At 45.9% G+C, this 13,401-nt stretch overlaps 1 protein-coding gene across 1 annotated transcript in view; it reads left to right on the forward strand.

Moving 5' to 3' along the window:
* The window catches only part of LOC116939156 (uncharacterized), a 47,827-nt gene that overhangs the window by 16,216 nt on the left and 18,210 nt on the right, over positions 1–13,401 (forward strand). Inside the window, exon 3 of the mRNA XM_032947219.2 lies at positions 12,450–12,904. Within this exon, the coding sequence (XP_032803110.1) occupies positions 12,450–12,904 (455 nt within the window). The remainder of the gene's footprint in view (positions 1–12,449; positions 12,905–13,401) is intronic.

Here is a 13,401-nt window from a genome sequence, read left to right on the forward strand (position 1 = left end):
GGGGTTGTGTCAGTAACTTTGAGCACGTGAAGGCACACGGAAATATTACAAAAAGGGAAGTACTTATTTCGTGCACACGTTCGACAAATGTTCAACACTCGACGGTCCTTTTTAAACGATGTTTATTCCTAACTAGCTTGTTTGTCCTTCCTAAGACGGAAGCTGGAATGTAACAAAAAAATGAGCAGAGTATAATTTTATCTTGCGTAAATTTAATGGCAGTGAATCTTGCACAAAACGAGGTCATCAAACACCTCACTTCATGTCACTGGAGCACTGTATATAACTGACCTTCAATTTTTTCAAATTCACTGCTCTGATACTTTATTCTCTTCTGATCTCGGTCGCCGGGGTTGACATAAATTGGAATTCGATACAATATCTGGAAAATCACCGAGAAATGTCTATTTTACCAAAATGTAGAAACATAAATTAGACTTACCTTTTGTCTCAAGTGCTGAAGAAATAAATAAAGACACCAAATCCACCTTGTTGCTGCGTAGAATTATTTATTAGATTCACCTTCAATAAAGAAACGTCAAACTTTAAAGTGAATTTTCGAAACGAAAATTCCGCTCGACCTTCTGCGTGAGTGTACAAATCCACCCGCTCATGAATATTCATGATGGGGGTGTGGCATGTGGAGTGACGTCACGCGCGTTACACACAAACAGACATTCTTGGCTCATCATAGTGGTAATCATTGACACGTGATGAGACTATTCGGCCGTTGAAATTGTGTAAAATCACAGGTTTTCTAAACCTGAGACGTGTTCAAAAAAGCGAAGTCTTACGGTTTTTTTCCTCTCCCGCTTTCATGTTCTTGTTCGTCTTTTTCAATCGCATATATGATCTAAAAAGCATTCCTGTTTCATAAATCTTCCTCGAGCAGAGATAATTGGGTTTGTTCACAACACTGCACAGTGCTACATTTCAGATACAAATGCAACGAATTCCACGTTAGGCTTATCTCGTCCCAACATTTAGTTTCCATATGTTCGCACGTGACGTACGAACATACAGACATTACAACAACAACATCACTTAAGCTGTGGAAAAGAATCAAGCAATTATAATGCCATGGCCACAGCATGATTGTCTGCATGAGGTCAGATTCATTCATTAAGAAGCCTCGACTTGTGTTCTGGCCCAATGGAATGCATTCATTAAAGGGGGCTCTTCTGGGGCGTCATAGCAACCATTAGATGTTTTGCGCAAGTTGAGTGGGGCCTCTGGTTTGCCCTTTAACCCCCAAATGTACATCTGCATAAATGCCTGAGGTCAGATAAATCAGCCCTCCTGTGAGTGTGTGGGTTGTTGCGTTGTGTAGCGGTAGCGCAGCAGTTAGCGCTACGCTGCGCTACGAACCCGGGCACCCGAGTTCGATTCCCGCCCACGGCCAACGCCGGTGACGATTATCTGAACCGGTCCTGGGCTTCCCCTAGGTCGACTCAGCCTCAAATGAGTACCTGGTGCGGTGTGTAAACATCGCCACGAGGGAGACAACGGCGGTCCGGCGTGGTGCTGGCCACCCACCCCCTCGTGTGCCGCGCCGGCCTTCAATAGGTGATGCTCGCTAACAGCACTTGCCCCAACAGTTTGTTGAAGACTATACGGGGCATATTTTGTATTTGTACGTGCGTGCATTTAATCAAAAAAAAGTTCGCGGTTTCTAAAGCACTGAGGCCCACAACGCCAAGTGGCCAGCGACAAGCGGGGCTATAATAGTCGTAATAGATAACAGTTGACGCGTTCACAGGTTCTAAGAACTCGGAGTGGAAGGAGGGAGACAGTGGGAGGGAATTGCAATGTCGTGCAGTGCGAGGCAAGATGCGGAGAAGCGGTTATGACATGCAGGTGTGGCGATTGAGCCAGAGTGTGGATGAGATGCAACAAGACAGAGTCATCAGCATGGGTGGGAGGAATCGATGAGGGAATTAATAAGCACACACACACGGTGTGGGAGAGTCGTGGTTCACCCACGTGCCGAAACTATCTTGGTGAATCTGTATTAAATTCCCGGTCAGCGGAATGCGGTACCTGAACCTGTTCTGGGCTTTTCCAGCCCGCACTGTGTGAACAGCAACACTCTGGGAGACAAATTTGGTTTGGCTGTGGCCGCTGGCTCCCTCTCTCACCACCACCACCACCGCCGTGTACCCGTGCCTGCATTAATAGATGCTCGCTAACAGAATTTGTGTCTAGGGTCTGTCAGACTAGGTGGAGACTCTGTCGTGTGCGTGACAAGCCGACCACCATTACTGCTTCCACGCTAAGCACGAAGTCTCGATTTCCCTTAAGAGAGATCCTTGCAAAAACTCCCAAAATGACGCAGTTGTTTAGCTATTTTCCGCCCTGGACCCTCACGTGTTATGCATTCACGCAGTATAAACACGGCAAAAGATGTTGGAGAAAAGCTATGCATCCTATATTTAAACATCGAATTCACGTTGGGTGCCTGGCTCTTTGTGCAAGGGCATTTTGAGCGTTTTGAGTACTGTATGGGTAACATTGGCTATATTTAACGTTTCAGTACCGGTGCATTTTATATGGTTACAAGTATTTTACGGCACAATAGTATGGCTGGAAATGTTGCCACGGCTGCAAATGTTAATGTTTGTATAAAACTTAACAGTAGAGCAAGAGACTTGACCAGTTTCATAAGCATGTTATGAAAGGATACCTTTTCATCAACTGGAAGTTTTCCATATCAAAGTTTAAAAGTGAAGAGACCTCCTTCAAGTGAAGAGTGAAGGAGACCTCCTCCAAGTGAACCAATTCGTTTCAAATGCTTCATCGTCAGACAGCAACATAAGCTGTACACATCTCATACAATCCAATACAATTTCTATTTACACAATATAAAGGGGCAGCCCTGTAATTTCTCATGCCACTGCTGCGGGGCAGATATAAAGCCCCGCAGGGGGTTATTTTTGCCGACTCTTCCACACTGGCCAGACGCCATGGAAGAAGTCGGAGTGTACTCGCACTTTATCTGACCACATGTCGCCTGCCGGCCGACTGTGGTATGTAGCCATTTAACTTGCTGGTTTAGACAGAGGAGGATGATTTAAGGTGCTTTCCCCGAATTTGCCAGGTCGATCGCTGCAGCAGCATACCTGTATTTAGATTTATTTTTAAAGCACGAATTACGTTGGATCGGAATGCTTCCACGCCTCAAGAACGCTGTGCAGAAACAGCGGGATGTGGGCATGCTGGGAAAAGGAGGCCCTCGTTTTTATGTTACGGACCAAAGTAGAGCGCCACGCACAACACAGAAAACGTCACGTGGCGGTGGTTGGTGGTCGTCGTGCACGGCACGCCGACGACGGAGCACGTTAGAATCGTGGAGTCACCAGCACAGATGGCTGACGTGGTGGTGGTGGTGGGGGGGACATTCAGATAATGGAGGCAGTAGAGAGGGAGCAAAAGAGAGTGGCATCTCGCCGTGCCTGTCTCTGCTCCCCCATCTCTGAATAACTTGCGAATGGAGACGCGCGGGACACCTCCCCCCGCCCCCGCGCCGCACTTTGCCCACGTTTGGCTGGGAATAGAGACGCGCGATCAGCCCCATCGGGCCCCCGGCTCCATAACGTCTGTTTAAACTCGGGATTATTCACCCGCCAGTGCCGCGAGAGAGTCCAGGCTGTGGAACAGCTGTCGATCAAGCACAGTCTTGTTGACGGTCCTAGACGATGCTCATACTCGTAGCTCGTGGCACGTTGTTTATGCTAAAACAAAAAAGTTGCATATAAAGCGTAGCTTGCCTCTCAAGACCAACTGTTCTGTTTACTCGTATTTTGTTTTGTTTACAAAGTAGAGATGACAGTCTTAGGTTCGAGTGTTTCAATACTTGTTTTTTTCTTACGTCCATTCCGCTGTGTTGCGTTTTGCAAGCCTTGACCATTGTGTTCAGCTTTGGTGTGATTTTTTTTCTCTCTTGATCTTTCCCAGCTCTGTACGTCAGGTCTGTGTAACGCACTGTTCTGCCGTCGCTTCGTTGACCCAAGTCGCCCTTTGCCAAAAAAAAAACTTGTCTCGATGGGTTTTCAGCTGGTGAAAATGACGTCTGTCTGGATCGTGTAAACTTGTTGTCAGAGATGCGAACACACGCTCCGATCGACCGAGGCTTTTTCACCTAAGTAAGGATTTACGTGATTACTGTGTGTGTGTATATATATGGGGAGCGGCAGCGTAGCAGTTAGAGCGCTGCGCTACGAACCCGGCGAACTGAGTTCAATTCCAGCTCACGGCCACCAACACCAGTGACGATTATCTGAACGGGTTATGGGCCTCCCCTACGTTGACTCGGCCTCAAATGAATACCTGGTGCAGTGTGTAAAGATTGCTACTGGGGAGACAAAGGTGGCCAGGCGTGGTGCTGGCCACCCACCCCTTCATGCACCATGTTGGCCTTCAGGTGCTTGGTAACGGCACTGACCCCAACAGTCTATTAAGGCTACACGGGGGATATTTGTTTTTTTTTCTATACGCAACAATGAAGCAGGCAGTCTAGGTTTTCTGACAATCCCTTTGTAAGCGTTAGAAAAATGTCCTTTAGCGCAACATTAAAACACATGAGCTGACCTCGTTAATAATACATCAGCTTGAATGTGCAATCTTCAAAAGTTACTTTAAATGCCGTAACTTTGAAAACCAGTTTCTTCTCATCACACGATTCTCTTTTTTTCATCCATCATTGCTGTAAGCCCCCCCTCCTCTCTGCCATGGTATAAAAAGCATGCTCTTTTTAAGCATGTTTTATGAGCCCTTTGTTTTCGTCGAAATTCAGAGAGTATTTTTTCCTCTTTCATCTCGTCTATGCGCAATGGTGGTTTCTAGCTAATGCAGCTTAACGGCCGGTGCAAAGGGACACCGATTTGCCAGGCTGTCAGAGCCACGCACAGGAGAGGCTTGCCTTGCTTGAGGTTTTATTTCTCAGTTAGGAGCGAGACCCCCCCCCCCATCACCACCAACCCCCCTGGGTCCTGTAACTCCAGCTGTACCCTGATCGCATTGCGTCCACCCTCGCTTTTCCTGCCATTTGCTTCATTAGCCTGTGTAGTGGTAAAGAAACAATTATTTGCAGATGTGCACGTTGCCTAGCTGATGAACAGCTTTAGCTGTCCAAGCGCCCTCTGATATAATTTAACTCTGGTGAAATGTAATTCTTCGTGCCTCTCACCAGCAGCCATTTGAGGTCATTTCGTAAAAAACTACCTAAATACATATTTGAAAATACTAGTAGACTTAGGACTGCTTTTGAACATAATGTCCATGCGTTCACCTTTGATGGCCATGACATTAAGTCAGAACCCCTTCCAAACTTCCAAATGCATGCTTTGGTTTAAAAAAAAAACACATACAAATTCAGTCAAACTTATTCATTTCGTGGGGTTTTCTCTCCCGAGATTCCGTCATGTTGGCAATATCGGCGCAAGCTTCGCGCCAGTTTTCGCGATTGGGCACCGCTCCAACGAGGGGGGGGGAGGCGCGGGAGGGGGAGGCTACTCGTGCAGTGGTGCACTGTGGCCTCCCGTGTGCCCTCGCACCCAAGCCACCGTGCACCAACACTCCCGTGTGCGCTCGCGCGCGGCGTGCGCGCGCGTTGCCGTGTGCCTCTCGGCCGTCCGCTCGTCGAGGAGGCGCCGTGCGGACGCCGAGGTTGGTCGTGCATCGCCGTCACGGTCAGGTGACCGTCAGCGGCGTCTCGCGTTGTGGGGTCAAACAAACCTCCAAATGCATAGTGTGCGGCGAACTTAGCGGTGCAATTTTTTTTTATTTAATTCCGTTTTGTTGTATTATTCTGCGTTGTCATCTGTTTATATTGTTGTTCTGTTTAAATAGCTACACGGATGTTATCTGTGTATATTCGTGGATTAATGTTATGAAACACTTTCATTTTCTCCCGTATGTTCAGTCAGACATAGGAACCTAACCCATTTTTTTCCCATATAAACATAGTACAGTGTCTACATTCGCGAACTGATTTTCAAGAACCCAGCCCTCGCATCATGATCATATTTGTAAGTGCTGCGCAATGCAAAGAGGTCACTGGCTTCAAAGCAACATGATATGTACTCGTTTATTTTGAGCGATTTGCATTGCAAAGTGGCCACTGGCTTCATAGCAATACAAACTCTGTCAATTGTTGCTTGAATGGCATAGCTGCAGATACAAGTCAGCAGCTGCGGATAGAAAGGTAGGTGAAATGCATTTTTTGTGCACGTGTGGTTTTTTTTTACATCAGCACAGGCGAGCTGTGCTCATGTGATATGTTGAGTAGTAAAGGATTTGAGCATTAACTTTTTTTTATTGAACATCAATTTCTAACATTAATTGTGTTTTTTTTTTTTAAAGGCAGAAGACATTTCGCAGATTTGCACCATTCGGGTGTTGAAAACGTTCCAACCTCAATCTGGGAATTTATCGCGGATTAGTGGAGCTGCTAGCCACATGACGCTGTTCCCCCGTCATTTTTCACGAAGGCAACGAAGCCGCGTGGCTAATTTCTCCTGAAATTCGCGACACACGAGAGTAACCGCCGCGGTGCGCCGTGGATTTACAGCATCTGCAATATGGTCCCCACCCCTCTATACCAATGCGCATTATTGGAGTTGCGCTGTACATTACATTATTGTCTCCAGAAATAACCCTGGAAAATATTTCGAGGAATCAGTTTTAAGCAGTTTTCATTTTTTACCAGAATTTTGACGATAGTTGCGATTACCCTATTTTTCCAGGGCTTAATTTCACCTGGTTAAAAAAAAAGCACGTGCAAAATTCGTAAGACGAATGTAGCTTTGCTGCTGTGCGGACGTGATTTTCGATCAAGGTTAAACTCTACATCCATCACTGGGCCCTCGATGTTTAAAGGTTCATGGCCACGATTAAATTCAAGCACCAACTCTTTGAAAAACACTGGTTCATAGAACATCCCTTGTTGCTGAAGGGTTCGCTCGAACCTAATCACATACAACATATCATCGTCATCAGCCACTCCCCATTCACTGCTGGGTTAAAACCTCCCCAAGCTGTTTCCATCTCTCATGGTCTCGTGATGCAAAAAACCGTCCTTATTATGCAAATGGGACGATGTCAACACTCCAACTCCATCTTCACGGGCGTATTTACTCCTTTGGCTGTTGCAGTCATCAGTCTGGACCAATGGGCCATCACCCCTTCAATTCACTCACGTGACCAACAGGGATCATTGTCCCCCTTCTGCCAGAATAATTCCCTCTTTGCAGACCAGTGCTGAAGCACCTTGTGCTGCACAGGGATACCTGTCACTTTGAATGATAGTGATGTGACATAAGGCGCTTTGAGTTGCTGTTATTATTTTATATTGTCGTCATGTTCCCTGCCCAAGCCCACTTATTTCGCATAGTCAGTATGATGTGTATGATATTGGTCCATGTGGTCATCTTTCCATCTCGGTGTAATTCCAAGCAGTCCTTACTTATCCATGCTGCTTTGCGAATGTATCAGCTTCATCTGTATGTTCTTTCATGTTCATGATCCATACGTCAGATAATTTTAGACACATTGATGAAAAACATTATTCTTTAGGCAAATTGGTACGTTCATTGCCATTATTATGCTAGTATAGAGATGAGGAAAAATCAAGTTTTACACATGTGATTTGGATATGCATCATGAGCATAAGAGTCGATATTCATCGACATGCCGATACATTGCTTCACCGCGACTGGCCACACTTTTCTCTTTAAATAAATGTACATATTCTAAAAATATATTTATTGTAACAAGACAAAACATGTTTACAAAAAGATAATGTCATTGTTTTTGTTTCTGTGTGAATTGTCTCCATTTGTAAAGTTACAGGGAAAGCCTAATTAAGATATTCTTGGTTCTTTCGGTAAAGTCACGTAGAAGGGAAACAATAAAATAATAAATATATAAAACAATAAAATTATCGCGAAGTTTCGACTGCAACACAAGCAATCATCATCAGGTGTGAAAACCACACAAATGTTCTAGCTGTGGTTTTCACACCTGATGATGATTGCTTGTGTTGCAGTCGACACGTCGTGATAATTTTATTGTTATATATATTTTATTATTTTATTGTTTCCCTTCTACGTGACTTTACCGAAAGAACCAAGAATATGAATCCCTGCAATCACGAAAGCTTTAAATCAAAACCTATTTAAGATCTCAAAAGTTTGTCAAAAATCCAAAACATAGTAAAATAAAAAAAAACATTTAACTCCGAAGTACTTTTGTTAAATTCCATTCATACAATAACAATAAATTAAAAGCATATGGTAATTAAACAAAGAACACATGAGACTCATTAGTGGTGTGAAAATACGAAGGTAAAATCATTAATGTTTTGTCATATAGCTTAACAGCTCAGCGTTGTTATAATTAAAAAAAAATGTTGATGAGTCAAAGTCATATGTGTTTCAAGAAGCCAGCTGCAAGTCCGTGTTAGGTTGCACTTCAGGGTTCGGTGAAAACGGAGAGCTGCACGTTTGGGGGGGGGGGGGGAACGAAAAAAAACATCAACATCTGGGCAATGTCATTGCAAGAAGTCATCCATCCGAAGGATTGTGTAATGACTGCTCCGGAGCCAAGCCTTGAAAATTGACAAAGCTCGTTATTGTTTCGCAATATGTTGTGCGCTTATTTATTTCACAAGTCGTACAGCTTCGACTCTTGCAAATCTCTTGGACGCATGCCAGGCCGACCTCCTGATGCTGGCCTGCAGGTCCACAGATTTACGATATTAAATGTAAAGGTCTGAATGCACACAGTGTTGCGCAATCTATAGCTCTGTTTCGTATTCTGTACGTAGAGTCATCTTTGTCATTAATACGAGCATATGTTATTTTATCGGTATGACTGCTATTTTCGTTCTTTACAAACCGATTATTAGGTTTATGCAACTTTATAAAATCAAGTTTTCATTGATTGTGGCCAACTTCCCGAATTTGTGTTGTGTTAAGCACACATTTTGTTAAACAATTAAATTGCGATGCACATTGTGCATGTATGCCTAAGATGTAAAAATGGCACATGTCAGAACCCTTAAGTGACCCAAATGTTCAACCATTTGTAACACGAGTGTGGTGTTGAGATTTAGCGTGCACTCTTAAGAGCTGGAATGGGCCATAAATTAAAGGAATAACCTTTACTCTTGTAAGGCTGTCCCTGTGATGACACTCCATAAGCGTCTGCCAAATTCCACACCGCATGCAAAAACGGTGTCTTGAGTTTCCCCTGGTTTGGCGACCTTTGGGGCAAAGCTTAAGAGCAGGAAATTAAAATGTAAAAAAACTCTTTTGAATTCCATAAAATATGTATCGGGCGATGATTCTTATCAGAGCTGTTGGGAGATCCAGAATGAACTGATTATATTATTTGTGCATGTGGAACAGTTTTAAGAATGGCAACAGAAAATAATGACCGAAGTTTCTTTGTGCAATATATTTTTTTATTGAAATTGCATGGCTCCTCTAGCCCGGCTCTTTTTTAAGTACAGTTCCCCGGTTTGCGTAACATTCCATTAGATCGCAGTGTGTCACAGTCGTGTATGTTTACCCCACAGGTTAGAGGCATAATTAAAACTTTCAAGAAACTTGGGCGGGTTTTTGGCGGGAATAACGCGTCGCCGTGACTAGGGCTGATGATCGATGAGCCAAGAATAGTGGCGGAGTGACAACGAAGGAAATGGGATGTAAGACATGCCTTGGCCTTCATCCAGCAGCAGATTGATAATGGCTGACGGTGACGTGTACGTAAACTTAATAGAAAAACTGCTGATCAGGGAAAATACTCGACGCAAACTCTGATCATGCTGAATGCGTTTGCGCATAATGGTCCGCCGTAACGTATGAGTAGGCATATGCCGTTTGTGCGGAATGGGGTCCCCTAGATTTTATGGAGTGCTATTGCCAATCACATCTGTTACTCCAGCAGCATTAATTTAACAAGCCTGACTCTGCTGATGAGACCCAGATGTTTGAAACCAGTCCAGAGTTTGTTTTATTAAAACAAACGCAGCTTGGTGATATTGATCGGGAAAAGCCAATAGGCTGATGGACTGAGTCATTTTGTTATATACTGTATGCGTGGATGGACAGAACAGATTTTATGCTTATATGTGCTTTGATGGGAGGAAAGATATTTCCTGTACAGATAAGCTGTGGCAGAATCAAGTGTCCGGTGGGCTGATCGTTCTCTCGCCGAGTCGGTGATCTGATCATTTTGCTCTTCTTAGCAACGTACACGTCTTCCCAGTCGCAATACCGAAAGTTGTAAAACAAAGGGGCATAATAAAAAATGCATGAATGCCTTTCAAGGCACTCGGTAGATAATTTTTTGGGTTTTATTAAAGATGTATATTTCTTATATACGTAAGGAGGCCCCGTGGCAATGGAACAGGTATTTTTTTCTCATTCAAATCCTTTGTGGCGTCTGGTTTTGGAGAAGGTTTATAAATCTGCACCGTAATAGCCCAAAAGCCAAAGCAATGGTGAGTCATTTAAAATAACAATCTTGCAAGCAGCGCTGGTCTTGTGAAGGATGAATGTAACCCTATAAGGGCAGTTAACCCTCGTTCAGACTGCGGTCCCTTACAGTTATCTTTCTCAGGATATACTGTTTCAATGCGTTGAGGCTCCCTCATATGGTTAAGGCTTTCTCCTGCTTGAGCCTGCTTGCCAAGAAATGTAAACAAAGCTTGCATACACAGGCACTGTGCTATATGCAGCAAGAGTGCCTGCTGCATCGGCCCGTGCTGCTGCGGTTTCTTCCCTCCACGCCTCTCTGCCAGTCTCGCTGCTCCGGTGTCCATCTGCATTGCCCTTGGTGTTTTAGTTTGATCGCGTCGTCTTCCCATCACCCGTATTCTCGGCCTAGCTTGGGACCTCTGACTGAGTCGTACAACCTCATGTTGTGGCCTCTTCTCGACAACCCTCAGGCTTGCATGTGGTGCAGACAACTCTTCATGGCTATTTTAAGAAGTGTCCGTAGAAAAATCATCCTTCGATTATTCGATATTAACGTCAATGTTCAGGGGTTGTGCCCGTTGCACGGTGGTTAGCGCCAGTACTAAGATGCCGCTGATCTGAGTTTGATTCCATGTCATGTCTTACGTCAGTGGCGAGAGATATCCATACCCGATTTTGACCTCCATCCATCTTCACAAGCGTGCACTGACCAGTGTGGTGAAGTATGGCCAAACAGCCCCCATGACTGACGTCACGTGGAAAGGCCTTCATCAGGCGCCAAGTCAAATTTGTGCTGCACCGGGAAATCTGTCACTTAGGCTTATCGAGTTTAAAGCAATCCCAAACACCCGCGCGTAAGGGAGGGGGCTCTATCAGAACAAATAATTCGAAATATGTCCATGCTAATGGGCAACGTACTGACTTTGAGACTCCAAATACAACCGAGTACAAATGTAATGTATGCCTTGAAATACATCTTTATTGCATCTTGCACACTGTGCTGTTTATGGCGACAACTTCTATACGTGTAATTAAACATTCACCCCTATGCCTGCAACACGATCTTTGTTGTTTAACACTGTATTGTGAAATCAAGATTATGGAGTTGCTACTTGGTTCATGCTGAACAAATTTGGTTTGATGGCACTGCCGTTTCTCTTCCTCGTGATGAAAACATGCCACCGCGTCCTCGGGGCCAGTTATTAAAATTGTCGCATCCAAGACATCAATACAGTATTTATAGGAATATAAACCATTTATATTTTTTACAAATGACGTGGAACATGTTTGTTGTTTCCGTTGTTGTATGGGAATATTACTAACCTACATTGTAAAATAACAATCAGAAGTTAGCAAAGTAAAATAGACACTAGTTTATGTATTTGCGTTGGAATGGTTAACAACCGTAAAAGGCAAAACGCTGAGTTCTGAGATTTTATTCTTTGGGTCTTTCGGTAAAGTAACGTCGATAGGTTCAAAGAAAATTACAAAATTAAAAGTTTTCTTGTCATTTTGTTATTTTCTTTGAACCTATCTACGTGACTTTACCGAAAGACCCAAAGAATATGAATTCCTGCAGTCACGAAAGCTTTAAGTCAAGATTCTTGCGATCTTCAAAATAAAGTAAGAAGAAAAGTGTTTATTCACCATTGTACCAACATGTATATAGCATATATTAAAAAGGTTCATGTACAGCCTTGCAATTACGTGCTCACACGACTGCCGGCAGAAGTGCCTCTACAAAAGAGAGCTTTAGAGAGCCACTCTCTTGCACGCCAGCCAAATGCCTTGAAAGTTCGTGGGAATATCCAAACATTACTCCACCACACGGGGCCTGCTGATCGACTGGTGAGCCCGTTTACACTGCTGAGTGGACATTTCCCGTCGTCCTCTCGAGGAGAGCCCGTTGCTGCCTGCGTCGAACACGCCGTTGCCTGCCCCCGTCTTTTGGCTCCGTGCTCTGTTCAGCAGGAAGTGCTTCCGACTCCTGGCCTGCCACTCGTGCGTCGTCTTCTCGCTGGTGTCCGCTCTGCTGCTGCTCCAGGCTTCCCACCATGTGACCCTCCAAAGCCGCCAGTCGCCGTCTCGGCAGTCGCTCCTGCAGCGGCTGCGTCAGACCGTCGCCGGCCAAGCGCGACCGAGCCAGGCGGAGGCGGCCGGCCAGCGCGCTCGGAGCCTTCTGCCCGTCGACCGCGCGGGCACCGAACGCCCGGGCGGCATGGAGGAGGGGGAGGCACTCCGGTGGCCGACCGCCATCGGCCACGCAGCCCCCGGACAAAGAGATGCTCAGAAATTCGCCGCCAAAAACGCGGCCGCTGGAAAACCACGGGCCCCGCTCCCAGGTGGTGTGCGTCTGGATGAGACGCGTCTGAACGGAACCCACAGAGTCAACAAACATTCGGCTCCGACGAGGGACAGTGACAGTGAGTCCCCCCCCCCCTCCAGCCACCCCCACCCCTCCAGCCCCCCCCCCCCTCCAACCACCCCCCCCTCCAACCACCCCCCCCCCTTCCAACCACTCCCCAGCCTCCAGCCACCCCCCCAGCCCCCGCCCCAGCCACCCCCCCAGCCACCCCCAGACACCCCCCCTAGTCTCTGCCCCCCCTCCACCCCCCCCCTGCCACCCCCTCCAGCCCCCCTCCAGCCACCCCCCCAGACACCCCCTCGAGCCCCCCCCCCCTCGAGCCCCCCCCTCGAGCCCCCCCCTCCAACCAGCCCCCCCGTTCCAGCCATCCCCCCCCCAGAAACCCCCAGCCCCCCGCCTGCCATCCCCCCAGCCTGGTTTACAGTGAGGCGGGGCATTATTTGGAGATGCGTTTAAAATAGTTGACGTGTCTTGAACAGCAGCAGTATTATTTAAAGCCGACAAGGTGGAAACTCGAATTAATAAAAAGGATTTTTTTTTGTCCCGACTATATAT

Source organism: Petromyzon marinus, chromosome 5 (genome assembly GCF_048934315.1).
Source record: "Petromyzon marinus isolate PM22_M1 ecotype Great Lakes invasive population chromosome 5, UKy_Petmar_22M1.pri1.0, whole genome shotgun sequence".
Classification (NCBI taxonomy): domain Eukaryota; kingdom Metazoa; phylum Chordata; class Hyperoartia; order Petromyzontiformes; family Petromyzontidae; genus Petromyzon; species Petromyzon marinus.